Source organism: Balaenoptera physalus (genome assembly GCF_965194825.1).
Source record: "Balaenoptera physalus genome assembly, chromosome: X".
NCBI classification, from domain to species: domain Eukaryota; kingdom Metazoa; phylum Chordata; class Mammalia; order Artiodactyla; family Balaenopteridae; genus Balaenoptera; species Balaenoptera physalus.
In genome coordinates, this window is record NC_138903.1 from 36,778,300 (window position 1) to 36,801,088 (window position 22,789).

The window sequence follows — 22,789 nt, forward strand, 5'->3', positions numbered from 1 at the left end:
GTCAACTCCAAATGACAAGAGGTCATCTCAATTTTAGTTGCTTTTAGTGAGCTTCTTGAGCTTGGAAAACATTTTAAAATTGTGTGTAGTCAAAAGGCTCTGAGGGAAGAGTCTAAACATTGAAGCCTTCCCCTGACTTTCTGTTTCACAGCAAAGTGGCAGTATTCAGGAGTGTTAGCCTTGGACTCAAAATGCTGCTTCTTAGCTCTTTGATCTTAAGCAATCTTAATTTGATCTCAGCAAATTACTTCATTTCTCTAGGCCTCAGTTTACTCACAGTAAAAGGTGGGCTACCTGCTGGGTTGTTGTGACAATTAAATACAGTCTGAAATACTTAGTGCCTGGCAATAGTAAGCTCTCAGTAAATATTAGCTATTATTTTAGATTGACCTAAACGTGCCCTTTCATCAATCAGTCATTCCTGGGCAAAGTATTTTAACAAATCACTGGCCACCTGGAAATGGAGGCAATTTATAGAAAACCGTGAGTGGATCATAGTCTCCTGGAATTCTGCAGCACAATGCTGGCTGGCCTCTGCTAATTTTTTCTTAAAAACCTCGATACTAAATCCATCCCAAGTAAATTTCAAATCATTCCCTTAGACAAACTGTCCATTCCCATTAAACCACATGAAAAAGGAAATTCCACAAGGAACAATGAAATATACATTAACATCTTTCCTTTCTGTCCCTTAAGTTCCCTGAGTATAAATTCTCTTATAATTTTCTGTGTATTGATTTTATATCAGGAACACTTGGATGATAGTAAACTGGATTAAAGTAAAATGTAATAGGTATTTCTTCTGGGGAAGAAACCATGAAAGAAAGAAATATCTTTTTTTATGTTGAAATTGGACCCAGATTTAGAGTAGCAAAATTGTACGTCTTGAAGTTATCAAATTAACCATGATCCAAAAAATGACTAACAGGCCATCTAGTATCCTGTCGCTGAACAGGTTACTGTGTTAACTACAACATAGTAAAGTTATTAGTGGTGTTTAAACTTAAAATCATGTATATTTTAGTTTATGCTTGCACTTAGCTCACTCAGCGTTAGTTTTCAAACATAAAGTTCAGCGCTCCTGTTATTAATAACTTGATATGTTCTGTTAGAGTTTTCGCTTTCTTCCTCTCTAATTCTGAAAATACTTCTAATACATTCTGTTTTTTTTAGCTTTTGGCCGCGCCGCGGCACATGGGCTCTGAGTCCCCCGACCAGGGATTGAACCCGCGGCTCCCTGCATTGGAAGCGCGGAGTCCTCATTTCAGCAGTTGGAGAAAAGAATGTGGCAAATCAGGACCAATTTCTTCAAGGTTAAGCTAATATTAAACCAGACTACTAGCCAAAACGTCTTCATGAAAATTAACTAGAGAGTTGGTAGTTCTCTGAAACTTGTATAAATTTTATTTATTACTGAAATTTCTAAAGTCACATTGAAACACACTAAAGACCCAAACCACCTATTAGGCAAAATCCCTATGGGCATCCAGTCCCTTTGATGGAACTCGGTTAACAAAAGAGGCAAAAGACATAGTTTGTGATGAAACCTAAGATTCAAATGCTAAGTGTTTTCCAGCTGTAACAAAGTATGCACCAATTCCAAGTATCAAGCGTGATATCAAAATTCACATCCATGGGTTTTCTCTTCATAAGCATCAAAAGCAAATTCTGTTCACTGAATCCTATCTTTTGATTTGCACAACGCATTCAGAGATGACTTATAATAAGGAAAAAAGTATCCACTGAATGCATCATGTTTAAAAATGCAATTAATATTTCAAAACCACACTTAAAAGGGAAAATGCCTGAAAATTTAACTCTATTAATAAAATTATGAGACAATATTATCCTGCAGATAAAAATACATTTCTTGTATATACATGTAGATTTCTACATGAAAGAAAGGATTCAGCTCCAAATAGGAAAGGGCTGACCCTTGATAAAGACATCTCAGACTGCCAAACTGATGTGATTACCATTGTAAGGTGAACCAAAAACAGAAGGATAAAAGGTAAGTTAAGGGAAGGATAAAAGTTTAGTCACCTGCTTCTGCATAGTGGCAGAGTTGGGTGAGAAGCAGGAGATGAAGGCAGAAATAAGACATAGAAGAAAGGCAAAGAAGGCCTCAATTCTGACCAGAAATGAATGGAGAATCAAGCAAAGTTGAGAACAGATATTAACTGCAATGAGATGCTTGAAACTAGAATTTGGTAGTTGATAGTCACAGAAGCTCAATTAAATCATCTTAAAGTAGAATTAGATAAAGCATCTAAAATTTCATGGAGAACCAGTATTACAGTGATCAGATAACTCAGCATGGTATTACCATTTAAAAAACTTTCCCAAATAACATCAAGTCTCCAGAAGACCTTTGCTTTGGATCATGTTCTTTGAAGCTTAAAAAAGTTCCCGACTGACTGGGAGAGACAGCACAGTGCTCCAAACAGAAACTCTGCTGAGATGTGTAACAGAAACTCCATTTGACCCTGGGCAGACCCTGGGTCTTGGATTCTTCCAAGTGAGTGGACTGCACCAGGTTTCTTCCAGGTAAAACATTTTATCATTTTGTTGACAATAAATTAAATTGGGATTGTTTAGAACCACCCCAGTTTTGGTGGGGAAGGCAAGGGGGAGAAGTTAATCAAGATAAAGAAACGTCACAGAAATTTCATGCAAGGGTAGAGCATTCAAGTTCTTGGTTTCCTAATTAATGCTGTATGCAGAAGTATCCTGTAAACTAAATTTGCCTAACAGAAAAGTTCCCACATCCTCAACAGAGAATGACTGCAGTATTTGGGATCCTTGATCAATATGAACTACTCACTGTCTGTTCTCAAAGATTGGGTTCTTTCTTTTTTACCCAAATCCTACACTGAAAGACAACCAAGGTCTTAAGTGTTAACCACCAGTCAAATTAGGAATGTTTAAAGAAAATAAATTAACCTTGAAACAAAGAAGCAGATGTTTTGGTCAAATTTCAGACATGTATTATTAGAAATTAATTACTGGCCCCACCAGGTTAAAGATGAAGGGAGGCCCTGAGAAGTCTACAGAGCTGATATACACACAAGTGAGTGTCACTTTTTTTAACCTAGTTTTATTAAATATTGCTTCTTTGGGATGTGTTTATAACAACTCCCAGAACATTTTCATGTAAGGATTCAAAGCGGTCATATTAAAATACAGCTTCAATATAAAGTTTATCACAGTTTTACAGTATTCAAAAATGACAGGCCTGCCTTAAAAAACAAAACAAAAACCAAAAAAGGACTATTACACCCAAAACATAAGAAAACAATTAAATAAACAAGTTTGGCATTTCCATAACTTTATAGTATAAAACAGAATATTAAATCTATTACTGGCAAACGGACACTGATGTATTACCTAGTTTGAAATGTGTCCCATTTAAACACACTATACAAGTTCACTATACAAAAGATTGATGGTCTTTTTGATGAAAGAAGTGCACCCTGAAAATTTTTGCCACTTTAGAATATTCAGCTCTTAAAGTCAAAAAAGTCCTTTTGCTTTTTTAAACTGAAGGCTGAATTCAGATTTTTTTTTTTGTTGTTTTGTCTCTTTTGTCAGCTTTCCTGGTTTAAAAACAATAGTGTCTATGGACGCCCACCAGGGGGCAGTGTAAGATTAGCCATTAAATCACGAACAGCTGCAAATATTGTGCATTCACCTGCAACAGAGAAAAATGGTCATTAGCTATTCGCAATACAGGAAAGATGATGTTAACACACCGGTGGGGGTAGGGGTAATTAAATCTAAAATTAGCAAGAACTTTAAAGACCAAAACAAAAGACTAGATTTTAACTGCAGGGATTATAGGGGATTAAGCTTTGGTGTTAAGTATCAGATGATACTTGGTTTGGGTTTTGTTTTTTCATTTTTAAGACATTTTGGGCAACTCCCAGTTAGATCTGAATTTAAGACAATATGCCTAGAGTTTCTCTACAGAAACACTGGAGCATTGGCTAAACCTTTGAAGTCAGACTTCAAGGCTCCTGACGACCTTTTCTTCAATCTAATGAAAGATCTAATTTTATATTTATATATTAGTTAACAACGTCAATGGTGTCCTTCTGATGTTGCATTAAAGGCCAGATAAAAATGTCCACGACGGCACTAATAGAACCTTCTGTGATGACAGAAATATTCTATATGTGTGCTGTGGCTACTGAATACTTGTAATATAGCCAGTGTGACTGAGGAACTGAATTTTACATTTTATTTGATTTTAAATAACTTAAATTCAAATAGCCACATGTGAAGAGTGGCAGTTATACTGGACAGTGCAGGTCTATGACATCTATTGGAGTTTCCCCCAAATTTCCAGGAATTGATCAACTTCTGGAGTTCAACGTTAAAATCAATTAATACAAAAATAAAATGATTCCTCCTTCAGCGGGGAGGAAGTGATGAGTTTGGGAGGAGGGGAGGGAGGCTACATTATGGCACACCAACAATCCAAAACAAGATTTGTTTGTGTGCGTGTGTATGGGGGGGTGGTTGGGGGAGGTTAATGATTCATCCTCTGAATTTCCCCTTTGCTCAAAGAACGAAATACCCTGCCTCTTACTTATTGTGTGTGTGTGTGTGTGTGTGTGTGTGTGTATACATACACACACACACACACACACACACACACACACACACACACACACACACACACACATATATATATATATATCTCAAATATTTCAATACAATAAACCAAAACCAGTTGTAAATATTAGAAACCCCAAACCGGGTCCTCTCCCTAGAGCATGGCCTAACGCTACAGTGGCTGAGAGCAAGGGAAGTGAAGACCTCAATTGAATAATGGCCTTCCGGCAAAGGGCAGGATGTGCAGTGATCCTGCGCAAGTCACTGCAACCTTCTCTCCAACTACTGGAGAATTACGGTACAGAAAGAAAAATCCAAAGGTTTAACCAGTCTAAGGTCAAATAAAAGAAAAAAAGAAAAATACTTCCAAAATATCGCAACAATTTCTTAAATAAAAGAAGTTACAACTTTTTCTTTTTTAAAAAACACACTTTCGTTATTGATCGGGAGAAAAACTTGCTCGATCCCAACAGGATCAAACATTCTTTCCTTTAAATTTTAAATTCCACGAGACATAATAATGATAGTCATCTGCTTGCGAAGGAATGGTGTTCATTATCAAAGTTACACTGAACTGCTACTTGGAAAATGCTGATAGCTTTGAACTTTGATTCTGAAGGACCTATTTTGAGCTGAAAGAAGAGAAGTCAAAGGATGAAAGCAGAAAATTGTAAGAAGTGGAAGAAGCATTACAACAAAAGAAGCACACCCTTCTCTACTGCCCAGTGCGTTCCTTATAAACTATACGTAGGTGAGAACTTGTCTATGTACACAATATGGGGCAACAAACAGCTGAAAATATAATTTCTCCCATGATTCCTGTGTCTAGTAAAATTTTGACACTGTGGTACCTAAAAAAATGTTTCAGAGAACAACTTTCCCTCATTTAAAAAACTAATTCTGTTATCATACTATTCTAAACAGAAAGATATAGAGGACTTCCTTAGTATTAGAAATAAGCAAAATTTAATTTAATTTCCTTAATGTTAGAAATAAGCAGAATGGAAGAGAAGTTCTCTTTGCTGAGCTTTATGTTTTATAATAAAAAATTTAGCACTGCCAGAAGTTCCGTGTTAAGCATAGGATACTCCGGTATTGAAGGGACCTTGTTTATCTACCAGAATCATTCTGATCTCTTCGAAAATGTTCAGTTTGAGAGCTTCATTGTGCACTTGGTGAAAAGGTTCACTTGCACCCGCCTGACACTTATATAAGAAGCCCAAAAAGCAGTGATGCCATTTGTATCAGCTTTTATTCTTCACAAAACATTTAGAAGATACAGAAGTTGGAGTGATATTATTCTATTCATGACTGAACCATGAAATAGGAGAAACCAACATGCATTTCAACTTGGTGATGTACAGAGTGGCACGTATCGATGGTGGGGCAGGAGTTCACAGCCATGGAAAATTCTAGCATCCTAACCTAGGGCTTTGTGGCAACGTGTGCTATAAATACAAGCTTCTGGCATTAGCAACTGGGTCAGTCCCAATAGTAAATCACTAACAAAAATAAAGTCCAGGCAGCAGAGACATGGACAAAACTGAAGAACCAGTGAGAAAGGAAGAAAGCGACAGGCAGACATTAAGAGGGCCACGGCAACCAGAGCTCTACTACTAGGACTGGGGGGCAAGGTGGGTAAGGAGGGAAGCAGAGGGGAGAAGGGGGATCTCTCAAAAGAACGTTTATAACATATATGCAATAAAATATCATCTACTGGTCATGTACCTTGTCGTGGTGGGTTCATCTCTGCAAACCTCTTCAGAATGTTGCTGACCATCATGGGAGCAGCAACAGAAGAGTTCTGCTGTCTGGGAATGTCTGCCTGCTGGGTGGTACCTGAAGCCATGTCATAAATGATTGGAACTATAATACTAACAGGTTCTTGGGGAGGGACCGATGTTTTCTGAGTTAGCTGAAGCTGTAGACACAACACAAACAAAAGAGAATAAAAACACAGTAAGAAAACAAAATATTTATCTAAATGTATCAAAAGTACTATCATTTCCTCTACTGTCAGATTAAGATACAAGTAAAAGAAAATTAAATAGAACAAGAAAAGTGACAAACAACTAAATATTATGATTAAGATGCAACTGTGTCACACAATTACCTAGTTCAATATATTTCTTACTAAAGGAACCAAGATTATGCGAGGTCTAAACTGACAATTAAGGGATCTGCGCCTATATTTGGCAGCAACAGGTAATTTCTGCAGTTATCCAAAAGATGCTCTGTTATCCTCAAATGGCTTCTCCCTCAGAAGCTCTGCGCACCTGCACCCATATACACACACACACATACACACACACACACACATGTGCACGCCAGGTGGTACTCACAAAAAATAGCATTTTGGATTTCAGCACCACAGCAGGTGTCCCAGGAGGTGCAATTGGCGGTGCACTGGGAGGGATCGTCAGGCAAAACTGAACGTTCCATTTTAGCTGTGTTGCCTGGTCAGGAAACTGTTTTGGAAAAAAAAAAAAATTATGATAAAGTCATATGAACATTTAAAATTATATTCTAGTGTAGGAGCCTGAAAGGTTAGACGGAATTTTATACTCAATTATCAGTAGATCATAAAGTTGATAACCTGCCTTTTCTAAAAGGAAATATACATGTGAAGTTCCTAACTGAAGAGTCAGCTCTGGATTTATATGATATGTTCGCCTTCCTTCCCTCCCACTTCATTAATTCCCAAGGCCTGCGGGTTCTCCTTCCTCGGTGTCTCTGACATCTGTTCCCTCCTCTCTATTTTCACTGATGCCACTGAGCTCAGGGCTCCGTTACTTCTCCCGTGGCCCCCCTAATGGTCCCTTCCAGTGGCTGCCTCTCCCAATCCATCCTTACACCACTGCCAGACACGTGTCCTAGAGCATGGTTCTCATCTAGCTCACAAATGCTCAGTGACATGCAGTGATCCATGCTGTCCCCCCCACCCCCCAAGGACCAACACTGGCATTCAAGGCTCTTAACTGGTGCCAATCTAGACTTCCCAGTCTCATTTCCAACTCCTTCCCTAAAACAAAATAGTCAAACTGCATTAATAATTTTAAATTATATCTACTGGAGCTTTTTTAGTGACATAAATATTTACTCCTTTAAAAACTCAAATGGATTTTTTTTAAGCATAAATAATGTTTCCTATAGCCTATCAGAGCAGAAGCCAAATGCTGAGACTACTACTAGCAAAGGAACGCTGCCGTCCCAATATTAATAATAAAATACCAACTGAAAAAAGGAGTGAGGTATTTGGAATTACCCAAAGCAATGCTAGAAACATTAAAATGAAAGGACTACTGCAAGATTGGAAAAATAAAATTAGCTGCCATCTGGATTCCAGCTATATAATTGTATACTTTCATAGAAAAGAAGAGGCATTTAAAAATCTCCCCAGAGAGGATAGATTTTTCAATAAATGGTATTAGGGCAGTTGGGGGCATCTGAAAAAATTGGGCCCATACCTCACCGTTTGACCCCAAGATACATTTTAAATGGATCAAATATATAAGTAGTTTACAAAATGAATCCGTAACAGTATTAGGAGAAACCACGGGAGGATTACTTCATGATCGGGGAGGAGGAAGAGTATATTAAATGTATCTTTTTATAAGAGAGAAGCCACTGATAACTTGGATTGCCTGTGGGGAGGAGGACTAGATGGCTGGATAGGGACGGATGCGAAATTTCCCACTGTATCACCTCGTTCTAAATTCAAAAGATACAAGAGGATTGTGTTACCTACCCAAAAACAAATAAAATTTAAGTTAAAAATTAAGAATGCAAGAGAAAAATGGAAGTACATAACATAAATGGGTGAAAACCAACATATACTGTTCCCACCAACTCCAACCTCCTCAGACCGACCTGGCTAGAAAAGTCTGTGTGTCACTGTAACTTACCAACTCTAGCTTCATAATATGCACACAGTCCCTGAGGATGTGTGTAGGAGCTCCTAACAGCTTGGTGAAAGCTATTAATGTATTGGCTTTAAATGGCGGTCCTGCAACCTACAAGGATAAATAAAGCAAGTTAAGTTACTCTTCATTCTACCTTGACTCCTGTTTCACTGACTGTATTAAAATTATGCGTTAAGAAACACATACTCTTGTTTCAAAGAATTTCTCTAAAACTTGAAGTTCATCAGGTTTCCACTGTCCTGCATTTTCGGGTGTCACTTTTAGCTGAAGTGTTTGGTTGGTTTTGGGACTAAGGGCTACTCTGCATTTCAGCGCATCAGTCTTAAACATGATCACTCCGGGTTCATTGGAATTTATCAGCTGTAGCTGCAAAACAAGAAGCATGCATCAAATTAGCATGTGAAATAATATGTAAGTCAAACAGAAAATGAAAATGTTAACTAGGGAAATGTTTCCAAAGGAAAACAACTAAGTTGATACCTGTTTCACAAAAAGGTATCTAGGCACTGAGCAACAACAGTTGCTAACCATATGGCAAACAGGGGCAATCAGACATTATGTGTCTCTTGGTGGAAGAACATAACACCATCTATCAAAATTACAACCAACCTGAGCGTGAATTCATAGTCAGATCCACAGGGTTGATCAATTACAGAAATATGGAGGTCAAAAGAACACGTTAGATGATTCCAAAGGGATGTGATCAGCAAGATCCAGACTGTGAGAAACTCTACAGGACAAATGATATGGCTTCTTCAACAAATACATTATCTAATGAGAAATGGAGGGGGAACCTATTGTTTAGAAAGGACTTAAGAACATATATGGATTTTGATTCAGATGGTAAAATCTGTGACAACTTGGGAAATCTGGACACCAATTAGAAATCTGATGATAAAGAAACTATGGATGGGGCTTCCCTGGTGGCGCAGTGGTTGAGAGTCTGCCTGCCAATGCAGGGGACACGGGTTCAAGCCCTGGTCTGGGAAGATTCCCACATGCCGCGGAGCAACTAGGCCCGTGAGCCACAATTGCTGAGCCTGCGCGTCTGGAGCCTGTGCTCCGCAACAAGAGAGGCCGCGATAATGAGAGGCCCGCGCACCGCGGTGAAGAGTGGCCCCCACTTGGCGCAACTAGAGAAAGCCCTCGCACAGAAACGAAGACCCAACACAGCCATAAATAAATAAATAAATAAACCTAAAAGTTTAAAAAAAAAAAAAAAACTATGGATGAAATGATGTCAAGAATTTGCTGTCAAACAATCTGGGAGGAGGAGTTATAGATGAAACAATATTAGTGTGAGTTCACTGTTGCAGGTGGGTGATGAGAACAGACAGGTTTATTATACGATTCTCTCTACTTTTGTATATGCTTAAAATTGTCCACAATAAGTTTTTAAAAAAAGATCCAGTAGGAAAAAAGAATAAAGAGTTCAATTACAAAATGTTAGATCTGGACTGGGACGATATGCTAGTCCAGGGGTTGGTAAATATTTTAGGTTCTATGGTCTCTGCTGCAACCACCCAATGAAGCCATGAGAGATGAAAGCAGCCACAGACAGTACGCAATTGAATGCGTGTGGCTGTGTTCCAACGAAACTTTACAAAAACAGGTGGAGGGCAGGACTTGGCCTCCAGGCCCATAGTTTACTGACCTCTGCTCTAGCCTAATATGCTGATTATGCAGATGAGCAAAATGAGGTTCAAAGGGCTGAAAGCTTACATGGCTTTTAAGTGGCAGAGGTGAGGCTAGATCACAGGTCTGATGATTACTTTTGAATGCTAATTTATTTCAACTTACGTTAAAACTTTTCTTTCTTTCAAATTTGAATATGAAGGCTGCAAAATAGCTTGGTGCCATCTGTGCAGAGGCTATTTTAAACATTCACCATTCTGACTACCTCATTAACATAAATATCAATAATAATTATTATAAATAATATGTAACTGAATACCAAAACATTATGTAAAGGTTTTATATGAAGTTATCTCAAATTCCCACAACTGCTGTGAGTTAGGTAGATACTACTATCTACTATTATCAAAAAGGTGAAGAAATGTGCCGAAGCTCGTACCAGCCAGTGGCATGGCCTGGCTACAAACTGGGGTAGCCTGATTATAGAACTGGTGCTCTCAACTCTGAACTGTCTCCTAAGGGTATCACCACAGGATAGAAGTCTTTTTCTATAAGAGTTTTAAATCAATTCAGTTGCTCATGTGTTTTTTAAAAATACTTATTTATTTATTTATTCTGGCCGTGCCAGGTCTTAGTTGTGGCATGCGAACTCTTAGTTGCGGCATGTGGGATCTAGTTCCCTGACTAGGGATCGAACCCAGGCCCTGTGCACTGGAAGCAGTCTTAGCCACTGGACCGCCAGGGAAATCCCCAATTGCTCATGTATTTAAAAAGTAGCTTTCATCCTTGTGATCATAAATAATTTTATGATCACAGATTCAGAGTCAGCCTGCCCGCAGAAGCATTCCAGAGGGCAAGTAGTTACTCACATACTATTCTCTACCAAGTCACATCCTGGGTGCACTTGTTCTATGGTATCGTGGGGACCTATCTCCAGGTCCATGATAGCTACAGTATGGAAAATTATAAGTGAAGGAATTTGTTAATGTAAGAATGGAAAAGAAAATAGTGGATCCATTTTTAATGCTAGGGTGGAGGGCAAAACATAATTCTAACAGGCTGGTTAAAGGAGGTGAGGGAATAGCACTTCAGTTCAGATCCTATTCTAGGAAGCAACTTAGCACCTGCTTTGACAATCACCACTTAGGAATCCAGCAGGTACCCACATACCGTTTCTTGTTGAATAATTCTTTGAAGGTGTCGTCTCATGATGACGGATCCAAGGAATCTCTCAAGCGGAGAACAAAGGTAACTACCTGCTAGGCCGGGCACGAGGCCTGGCGTTGGAGAGGGCAGCAGTAAAATATTCAAGGCACTGTGAGTGAGGATGGTAGGGATGGAGGCCGCCCAGGAGCGCTGAGGTAGTTTACGAGGTGGAGGCATGTTTGTGGGCATCGTTTGGGAACCTTTTGGGAAGGAAAACGTCATTTTTTTACAAATACACACAATCTCGTTGTTCCCTGTTTTGCTTTTATTAAACACCTGTGCTTTTCTATAGCAATCCATACTGTTTCCGTTACTCCCTGTGGTGTTAACAATCACATATTAGTTTCCTTACAGTTATTCTCCTCCCTGCAGCCAGGTCCCTTGCAGTGTGACTTTGCAGCAGTTCCTTCAAGGAGTGGGGTCTACTTCTTTACTTGGGATCTGGGCTGGCCTTGTGACTTGCTGTGGCCTACAGAATGCAGTGGAAATGACACAGGGCCAGCTGCAGGCCTAGGATTTTACTGACTCTCTTGGAATCCTGTCCAGCCCCAGGTGAGCAAGCCCATGATCAAGTATGAGACCACAAGCAGCAGAGAGAAGCCAGGCCCCAGCTAACCCAGGAGCTGACCACAGATGCATGAGTGAGCCCAGCAGAGCCTGGAAGAATCACCCAGCTGGGCTCAGCCTAAATTGCCAATCTGCAGAACAGCGAGTGGACATATGATTGTTGTTTTAAGCCACTAAAAGTCACATGGCAAAAGCTAATGAACATATGTGTACAATTCTTCTTTTCTGTGTGAATTTGCATAACCTTGTCAGTTACCTTTAGGTATCTTTTAAGGTCTAGTAGTGCAGCTAAGTTAGTAGTCATAACAGAGGTACAGGATTCACCTCAGAAGACTTCTGGAGGAGACATTCCCCTTTCTTACATTTTGCCCGACTTTTACAAATTTAACTACTGTTACAACCAATTTACTAAATGGATAAAAGTTTAAGTTATTGAGTATCCTTATTAAGTCATGACTTTCAAATGTGAGGATGAGGATAGAATGATTAAAACAGGTCATTTATTGGTTATCCTAAAAGCTAACATAAAAGTGTCGATGACACTCACTTGTTCCAGCTCGAGGGGAATGAGAAGCATCTGGAACTGGAGAATGTAGTGATGGGTTGGCTGGTGACATCCCAGGCATGCGTGTTGCTGGTGAGGGGCCAGACACTTGAGGAGACCCTGGCCAGTTCCCTGCTCGTCCACTTGGTGACACCATAGTGTATGGAGAACTAGGGTCCAGGGTTCCTGGAAACAAGTAAACAAACGGTTTTCAAAACCTATATTTTAATAGCTGAAAAGCTGTTAAATAGCTGACAACATTCAAATGCTTAAACCCCACGTGGTGATATTTTATTTTGTCTTTCAGTAAGATATTTCACTGAAGCCTGATGCACATGGCACATTTGAATCTCTATTTGGTGTAGTTTTTGTACTTTTGAACATGATACAAAAATTAGGGAGATAAAAAAATACTGAGAAAGGATAAAATTTACCTTTACACAAGCTTCAAGATGTGTAATATGTAACAATCTACTTTACACTATATAACAAACACTATGTTTGAAAATATTAAGCAAAAAAATCTCAAAGCTCCGTTAAGGGTAGAAATCTTATATTTTTAAACTAACCCTGACAAATTATGTTTTCATTCTACTCAGAGAAGGCTGAAGAGAGGGAATTTTCCATTTTCTTTATTTAGTAAAGGGTACAGTGACTAAGAAATGCACCAAGAATCAAATTTTGAAAGCAGTGACCTCCTGAACAATCTGATATTTAAATTTCATCCTGCAGATACTTTTAACATATTTACACCTCTTTGCAACCAAATGACAAAATGAGAAAATACTTCTACCATGTATCAGAGAATAAATGTTCCCTACTTAGAAATCTTACAAATCGGTAAGAAAAAACACAAGAATATAGGCAAAGGATATAAACTGGCAGGTGTAAAATAAGAAACACGAAAGACTAATGAACATTAAAAAAAAGTTCAACTTCACTAATAATCAAAAAACCACACATCGAACAGTAATATGCCATTTTTTACCTACCAAAATGACCAAGATTTCAAAAAATCACAATACCCCTTGTTGGCAATGATGCAGGAAAACAGACATTCTTGTACAATACTAGAGGAAACTGGTACAGCCTTTTAGGTGAGCAATTTGCAGTATGTTTCAAAAGCTTTAGAATTTCTCAAACCCTTTGAGACAGCAATTCCACTTCTAGGAACTTACCTAAGAAAATAATCCTGTGAGCAGAGAAGACACCATTTTCAGTTGTGAAAAAATAGAAACATTCTAAACGTATCGTAATAAGAGAACGGTTAAATCATGGTATGCCCAGACAAGGGGATACTATGAAGCCATTTAGTATGATGATGTAGTTTTTACTGACAGAAATGTTCCTGCAAATATTAATAGTAAAGAGGAAAATCACAGATGCTACACAGCTGTAAAACCTGAGGAAGCTCTTTATGTTCAGATTTGGCACAGGATTCATGATACAGTTAAGTGACGAATGTAAGGCACCGAACACGGTGTGCAGTATGCTGCCATGTGTGTAAAAGAGAGGGGGAAGAACAATCCGCATAAGACATCCCTCCAAGAATGCACGCGAAATCAGTAGCACTAAATGCCTCTGGGAGGAAGAACTAGGTGGTTGGTGGACTCGAAAGGAAACAACTCACTGGCTACCTCTTCTATTCTTTATCTTTTTGAACAAATTCAAAATAGAATTTTTGAGTTAAAAAATTCAAGTCTCAAAACAATACATATGGTAGGGTCCCAATTTTGTGTGTGGGGGGTGGTGTTTAAGGGGAGAGAAGAAGATGGGTAGAGAGCAAGATAGAGCAACAGAGATTTGGGCGGGCAGGCAGGCAAGCGGGGGTGCGTGACAGGCCGAGTGACGGGGAGAGAGAGTGCGAAGCAGACAGACTAACTGGTAGATCTCTTCGTTGTGTGATTAGGAAAAACGTATTCTTATTTTTGGCCGCGCCACGCGGCACGTGGGATCTTAGTTCCGAACCCGGGCCCCCTGCAGTGGAAGCGCAGAGTCCTAACCACTGGACCACCAGGGAATTCCCAGGAAAAACGTACTTTCTTTTGCTATTTCCCCAATACACAAGTGCTAATTTTGCAAGAAGAAAATTTATTTAACAAAAACTTACTTAACAAAAACTACTTTCACATCAAACTCTTATGTTCTAGTGATTTCCGGTATGGACTCACCATGTGGACTAGCAAAACTGGCCCCTGGTCCTATTGAGATTCCATGCGAGGAAGGGGGAGGAGTTGGAACAAATGATGCTGGTGATGGGGCTCTCAAAGCCCCACTGGGGGAGCTGGCGGCATGCAGATTTCCTAATAAAGGAAAATAATTATAGATGATCTTGCAGGACACATATTATGTCCTGTTCAAGGACCCCGAGTTAAGACTCTCTACAGACTAAAGAAACAAGTAGTAAAGCTCCCATGAGTAGCACAAAGAAAAACTGGAACAATTTCAGTATGGAAAAAGAGATACATCAATTCCATGGGGCCCAAATTCTAGCTCTTATATTGACTGATGTTTAAAAAAAAAAATCCAGTGTACTTTTTTATCCACTCACTCACTCATTCAACAAGTAGGCATGAACATCAATTTCATGCCAAGCATTGTTGTAGGTACTGGGGATGCAGCAGTTAACAAGAGACAAAAATTCCTGCCCTCATGGAGTTTATATTCTAGTATAATGAGAAAGACAAACAAATATATGTCAGGTTATGCTAAGTGTTATGGAGAAAAACAGGGCAAGGTAAGGGGGCTATATCGTGTAGTGGTGGAGGTGGGTGCTGTTCTTTATACAGAGCAACCAGAGACCTCTCTGAGAAGGGGCTATGTGGGCTGAGACGTGAAGTGAAGGATCAGAAGAGCTAGTGCAAAGGCCCCAATGGTAGCAGCAGTTATAAATAACAGGGGGAGGCCAGTGTGGCTGGAACAGCGTGAGCAAGGCGGGGAGGGGGGAATGAAAGACGATTAGGTCAGAGGGTGGGAGGAGGGTCCCAGATCACACAGGGACTTGTAGGCCACTCTAAGGACTTAGGGTTTACCCTGAATGAGATGGGAGGCCACTGCAGAGTCTGGAGCAGAGGAGTCATGACCTAACTTCTTTTCCAGAAGGATCACTCTAGCTGCTGGTGAAAAACAGACTGTAGGGCAGGAGGCAGCGAAACCAGTTAGAGGCAACTGCAATTACCCAGGTGAGAGATGGCTAATGACTCGGGAAAGGGTGAAGGCTGAGATGGTGAAAGTGGTTAGATTCTGGATGGATTCTGAAGATAGAGCTGACAGTATTCGGTAACTGACTGACTGTGGGTGTGAGAGAAAGAGGAGTCCAACATGACTCCTACAGCTTTGGCCCAAGTAACAGGAAGGGAGGAAGAAGCTGCCACTTGCTGAGATGCAGTGTCTATGGGAGAAGCAGCACAGGGCAGGGTTGGGGGGTGTTAGGAATTTAGTTTCAGCCGTGCTGAGTTTCAGATGTTGACTAAACATCTACATAGAAATGCTGAATAGTTAGCCGGAAAATACAGGACTCGAGTTTGGGGGAGAGGCCTAGATGGAGCTATAAAAAACTCGGAGACATGAGCTTAAAGATGGTATTTAGCCACAGGACTAGCTTTAATTTAGGATGATGAAGGGTGGGGACTATGGCTATCAAAACTATCAGTGCAACATTAAAATACTTGCTACATTACCATGACTATCCTCAATACCAGCAGCTTTCAAATTCTCTACTACTATGTAAGAGAGTTTCATATTTTTAATGTTCTATAATACCTAAGGCAGTACTAATTCAATACAGTATGAATTCAATATTAACATATTTATATTCAATAAATGTTAATCAACTTGATTAACCTTTAAGTATTATATTTACATATTTAGCTGTGTGATCTGGACTAGTGACTTAACTTCTCCATGCCTCAGTATTCGGTTAATCGTTTATTCCCTAGGGAATAAACGAATTCGTTTAATTTGTTTAATCCCTAGGCATTACCCGTTTACTGCCTAGGGATTAAAGGGTAAAGTGCTTAGAACAGGGCTTGGCACACAGGAAGCACTATATACCTGTCTGCTACTAAAATTATTTCAAAATAATCATCTCTCCTTCCTTCTATACGAAACCAGTCTCAACCCACATCCTAGAAACTCCCTCCCCTCGGGCGCTGGGACCCCGCTTCCCGTTCTCCCCCTTGCTCCCCAGCTGCTCCTCCTCAGGCTCCCACACTGTCTACTGTCGGAGCTTCACAGGGTCTGAGTCTCCCACCAGCTCAGGGTTCAGGGACCTTCAATGACACGACAGTGACTTCCAAGTCTTCACCTGGGGTCCCACCATCTCTGATGAGCAGGGAAGGGCTCACCTACCCTAAAAATCCGATACCAGTGCTCCTTGCTAGAAGGTAAGCTCGAGAAGCAGGACTGCTATCGGGCTCACTGCTGAATCCCCAGCACCGTGCAGCATTAGACACAGAGCAAGCACTTAAGACATACCAACGAATTAATTGTTCTGTTAAAAGTCAAAGTTTGGCATTCTCCAGCAATTTTTTTTTAAAGATTTTTTTTTTGATGTGGACCATTTTTAAAGTCTTTATTGAACTTGTTACAATATTGCTTCTTTTTTATATGTTGGTTTTTTGGCCGCGAGGCATGTGGGATCTTAGCTCCCCGACCAGGGATCGAACCTGCACTTCCTGCATTGGAAGGCGAAGTCTTAGCCACTGGACCGCCAGGGAAGTCCCTCTCCAGCAGTTTTTACAGCGCACTTCATGGGGTCGCCAACAGAGCCATCTTGTTCAGACAAGCAGGTCGTGGCCTGCCCGACTCTGAGGTGGGGCACTGTTCACATACACCTGGGCTCTGCCAACTCCTTCTGTAAGGGGGCTTCTCTGAAACGGGTCGTCGTAGCGGGAAAGCAGCCACAGACACTACATAAATGGATGTGGCTGTGTTCCGATGAAACTATTTACAAAACCAGGTGGTGGATAGGATGTGGCCCACAGGCCTTAGTGTGTCGACCTCTGACATAGATCATGTTGTGATTCTTGGAGATGCGCCATGAGTCTGGCTCTGGGTGACAACAACTCCACTTAACTCAAACCTTTTAAAAGTGCTCCTGAATCATGAACACAGATTTCACAACCCTGCCATAATGAATGAATGGCAAATATCCAGCCACGGACTAGCAAAGCAGTTCCCTCTGACATCTAAGGCTACATGTGTAGTATTTCTCAGTGTGTGTGTGCGTGTGTGTATGCGTGTGTCTATTTTGGATCTGAAAGTTGAACACAAGAAGAGAATAAGTAATATCTTACCTGGAGACTGTGTGTGCATCATAGAGGGAGACTGGTTAACTGTGCTGTGATAAGATGTAGGGGGCGAAGTTAGAGGATAAGCGCCTGATGATCCTGGCTGCTTTGGAAATGGCTGAAAAGAAGAAAATTCCATGCTGGTAAAATGGCCAACCATGCAGATTATGTGAGTGTGGCTTTCCCCAATAAAGAGCTACAGTGTTAACATTTACACACATCACTGGTTACCAAATAGGAAAGGTGAGGTATGAAAATGCCCAAAACTCACAACAATAATGCAAGTTTTAAAAAACTCCCTTTCAAAATGTTTTAAAAATAGCAACATTCTCATTCCTGACCTTGCAGTACCACTACTTATAGCCCCCAAGATGTTTTTTGCTCATTTTATCTACCATATAACTGATTTATCTATATTATTTATCTACCATTTGACTGATTCTAAGATAAATTTCCCCCATATTTTAACATCTCTGAAATCAGTGTGTGTCTTCCAATTCATGGCATGTCGTAGTTGAACTGGCAGTGTTGTTTCGGGCAGTACATAAAAACAATGCATTTGGTGGAGTTTTAGAGTCAGTGAAATATGGTAGTTCAGCCTGACCTCTACTCACCTTCACCTTCATCTCCAGTAATGACAATGTAATTCTTCCTAGTCTATTTTTTTAACTTGAGGTATGAATCACATACAGTAAAGCACACGACTCTTAAATGTATAGTCTGATGAGTTTTTATAAATGTAACTGCCACATAGATCAAGATACTGAAGGACATTACCAGAACCCCAGAGGCCTCCCTCACTCACCTTCCAAGTCTCTATCGCCTCCCCAAACTCTGACTTCCATCACTCAAGCTTGGTTTTGCGTGTTTTTGCATCTCATATAAATACTGAATGTACTCATTAGTGTCTGGCTTCTTTTGTTCAACATTACGTCAGTGAAATTCATCATTTCGTTGCATGTAGCAATAGCTTTTTTCATTTCTGTAAAGTATTCCACTGTATGAATATACTCCAGTTTACTCACTCATTCTACTGTTGCCGGATATTTGGGTTGTTTACAATTTTTTGCATAAATAATGCTGCTATGAACATTCCTGTGTTTTTTGGTTGCATTTTTTTAAATAAATTTATTTATTTTTTATTTATTTTTGGCTGTGTTGGGTCTTCATTGCTGCATGCGGGCTTTCTCTAGTTGCAGGGAGCGGGGGCTACTCTTCGTTGTGGTGCACGGGCTTCTCATGGCGGTGGCTTCTCTTGTTGCAGAGCACGGGCTCTAGGCACGCAGGCTCAGTAGTTGTGGCACACGGGCTCAGTGATTGTGGCTCGCGGGCTCTAGAGCGCAGGCTCAGTAGTTGTGGCGCACGGGCTTAGTTGCTCCGCAGCATGTGGGATCTTCCCGGACCAGGGCTCGAACCCGTGTCCCCTGCATTGGCAGGTGGATTCTTAACCACTGCGCCACCAGGGAAGCCCCTTTTGGCTGCATTTCTGTTGCGTATATACCTAAGGTAGAACTGTTAAATCATAGGCATGCATAATGTTCAGCCTTAGCACTCCGGAATAATGCTAAATACCACTGCAAGGTAGCTGTACCATTTTATACACCTTCCAGTAGTAAATGAGAGTTTCAGATGGTCCTAATACCAAATGTTGGCAAGGACTATCAATTTTTTTTTCCTTAAAGACATTTCTGTGGGTATGGGGTATTATCTCACTGTGGCTGTAATGTGTAATTCTGTGACACCAGATGACACTGTTCACCTTTTCTGTGCTTACTGGCCATTTGGAGATCATCTTTTGTGACCACATGGGTGATCACCTGACATTATTTTAAGTGTGGGAGTCTGAAGTTAATGCTGTTTCTGGTACTATTTACTTCCCATCACTAGAAGCCTCCTCCTGTCTCCCTTTGTCACTATTTTTTCATATGAATTTCTTGGGCATCTCGGGTCCACCAAGGACCTCCCTGCCTTTCAACAAAGAAGCAGATCCACCTATGGAACTTGTTAAGTAACACAAATATGACACCGTTTGGAATTTCAGCTAGACATCACCTGTTGCTGGGGTGGTGGCTGGAGTTGTGAGATTAAAGAATCCATCATATCTCCTCCAATGGGAGAAGGGGGATTATCGTCCTCATTTACAGACCTTCTTCGAGCATCCTGATTGCTGTCAACAAACATATTCAGGAATGTCTATGGATATAAACAGGTAAAATTTAGATTATTTTACCTAACTTTAGTAAGATATTCTTAATCATTGAGAATGTGTTAACAGAAACAAACATATTATGTCCATTATCTGAAATGTAAGTTTGACACATGGCCACTATTGTTAGGCCAACCTAGAAGAGAGAGTGATCAATTTGAAGGAAGGGGGAAAATTGAGGAAAACAGTTAAACACAACAATAAAAATAACATCTAAGTTAAAATGTTATTATGTGAGCAAAAAGTTGAAGAAAGAAGTACACCCTGGCCAAAATATTTTCTTATTAATTTCTGAATCAAAAACGTGGAAAAGAATAAAAAGTTGTATGCTAGGCATATAAGTAACTTCAATGACTTGGAAAACTCCCTATTCAGTGAGAGTTTTCACTTTTTAAGCCAGAAAATATGAAAGAGGAAAATAGTTTATTAGTTCTTAATAAAGAAACTAAGCCACCTTTTCTCTTTTTATTTTATGTGACTTAATCTTAAACATCAAGAGTGGGACAGTTTTGTTTTATAGGTTATGTCATCAAAAATTAAGCAAGGCTACCAGAATTTATGTCTCAAGAACAGATTCTTTTTTTAAATATAAATTTTATTTATTTATTTATTTATTTTTGGCTGCGTTGGGTCTTTGTTGCTGCACGCGGGCTTTCTCTAGTTGTGGTGAGCGGGGACTGTTCTTTGTTGCGGTGTGCGGGCTTCTCATTGTGGTGGCTTCTCTTGTTGTGGAGCACGGGCTCTAGATGCACAGGCTTCAGTAGTTGTGGCATGTGGGCTCAGTAGTTGTGGCTCGCGGGCTCTAGAGCGCAGGCTCAGTAGTTGTGGCGCATGGGCTTAGTTGCTCCGTGGCATGTGGGATCTTCCTGGACCAGGGTTCGAACCCATGTCCCCTGCATTGGCAGGCGGATTCTTAACCACTGCGCCACCAGGGAAGTCCCAGATTCTCTTTAATATGCTCCACCTTCCCAATCTTCAAAAATATAGATTACAAGCTTATCAGAATTACTGAAAAGCTTTTAAAGGTACATAGTCTGATTTCTAATTAAAGATAATAGATTATTCACAACACACATTTCATCTTCTCTCAACACCGCACTGAAACTCCTAAAAAATTTTTTTTAAGCGGTAAGTCACGAAGACAAAAAGAATGGGATAAGAGAGAAATAGCAATAAATTCTAGGAGGCTGCAGAGCAGATGGTTGAGTGGTAACTGAACTATCTGATGTGAGGAAGTTTCTTCTTAAGCAAGCAGTGGGGAAAGCCAAGAAGCAAAGCTATTTCCATCCAGATCTCCAAGACACACAGGAACTGGCAGCATCAGATACCCCTGGAAATGGAAATGAAACAGACTAAGAGCAGAGGACTGGGTGAAACGTCTTAAAGACAGTGAAACCCTCCAGAGCCTCTGGCACTCCCACTGAGTTAGGCTGACCTCTACCACCCAGGTGGAAGGTCTCTGATTGGGGCGAGGGGGGAACTCTAGGATCAATTGACAGCAGGGGTACCATACTAAAATTAGAGATTAAAGTTTACATACTGAATGCTGAGAATACTAGTTTCCTTCTCTTATTTGACTTGCCAAATATTGGGAGCCAGATGCACAATGGCTGTGCAGTCTTGATACTCTTCTCTTGGTACTCACACTGGCCCAACAAAAAGACCTGAAGCTACTGACATTGGGAATTACCCAATGAAATGGCCCAAGCAGATCATCCTGCAGTGAAGATTATAGTCAGCAAGTGTCACCTTTAAATACAAGCACAGAGTTAAGAATCACTTAATATTTGAAAAATACTAATATGAAAGAGATGAAAACAAAAAAAGGTGGATGAAATGGAGATTATGCAGGAAGAGGTAAGAGAAGATGATGCAGCCATATAGAACTTTCAGAAACAAAAAGAGCTCTCGGAAATTTTTTAAAAGATGGCAAAAAAAAATTCTTGATGGAAATGAAAAATAGAAGGATTTGAAAAAAAAAAAAAAAAGTAAATCTCCCAGAAACAAAGAGATAAAAAACAGAAAAGATAAGAAAATTAGAGGATAAGTCCAGGATGCCCAACTTCAGAATAGTAGGGGTACTAGAAAGAGCTAACAGTGAACACAAAGGAAAAGACTCGAGGAAGAGCACAAGGAAATTCCCCACAACAAAAGGATGTAAGTTTCCAGACTGAAAGAGTCCACTTAGTCACATAAGGTTCAAGAACTGGAACAGGATGAAATGTCTCAATGGTCACAACAGAAGCTAGGCCACAATGGAGCAATGCCTTCAAAATTCTTACAGAAAATGACTGCAACCTAGAACTCTACACCTAGCCGCTCTCTCAACTAGATGACGCTAAACTAAAGACGCTTTCCGACATACAAGGTCTCAAATTAACCTCCCGTGTATCTTCTCCCAGGGAGCTACATAGAAAGTATTCCACCAAAACAATGAAGTAAACCAAGAACAAGACGTGGGGTCCAAGCCACAGGGCATGCAACACAGCAGAGAAGTGAAGGAATCTCCTGCTTCACCACCCCTCTGCAGATTCCTAAATCAAAACTGGGCAAAAGGTCTGGAGTGCTACCATTCCAGATTGGAGGTCAGAGGACTGTGGAAGAGATGTCTTCAAGATGAAACTGGTAAGGTATCTGATTTGTGAACGTACTGAGGGGAGAGTTACATATATGGTAGAGACTTTAAGGTTGAGTTAGTGATAAGTACAGAGAGAGCTAAGAAACAAAAAAGTTAATTAATAGTTCCCAGGAAAATAAATGCTGAGCAAGAAAGGAAAAGTAATCATAGTAAGCTTGGTAG

General features: G+C 40.1%; 1 protein-coding gene across 5 annotated transcripts in view; it reads right to left on the reverse strand.

Annotated features, from left to right (window-relative positions):
• Nucleotides 1-3,077: 3,077 nt before the first annotated feature.
• Nucleotides 3,078-22,789, reverse strand: part of MED14 (mediator complex subunit 14) — a 72,399-nt gene continuing 52,687 nt past the window's right edge. For 3 of the 5 annotated variants that reach the window (XM_082446365.1, XM_082446367.1, XM_082446364.1), the window contains 10 exons: nucleotides 19,836-19,976; nucleotides 17,790-17,901; nucleotides 14,664-14,795; nucleotides 12,496-12,678; nucleotides 11,346-11,581; nucleotides 8,727-8,906; nucleotides 8,523-8,630; nucleotides 6,960-7,085; nucleotides 6,346-6,538; nucleotides 3,078-3,691 (listed from right to left, as the gene is read on the reverse strand). In XM_082446365.1, coding sequence (XP_082302491.1) covers nucleotides 3,618-3,691; nucleotides 6,346-6,538; nucleotides 6,960-7,085; nucleotides 8,523-8,630; nucleotides 8,727-8,906; nucleotides 11,346-11,581; nucleotides 12,496-12,678; nucleotides 14,664-14,795; nucleotides 17,790-17,901; nucleotides 19,836-19,976 — 1,485 coding nt within the window. In that variant the 3' untranslated portion in view covers nucleotides 3,078-3,617. Of the gene's footprint in view, nucleotides 3,692-6,345; nucleotides 6,539-6,959; nucleotides 7,086-8,522; nucleotides 8,631-8,726; nucleotides 8,907-9,149; nucleotides 9,271-11,345; nucleotides 11,582-12,495; nucleotides 12,679-14,663; nucleotides 14,796-17,789; nucleotides 17,902-19,835; nucleotides 19,977-22,789 lie in introns of those variants that run through there. The other 2 variants (XM_082446366.1, XR_014258754.1) reach the window with 2 other exon arrangements.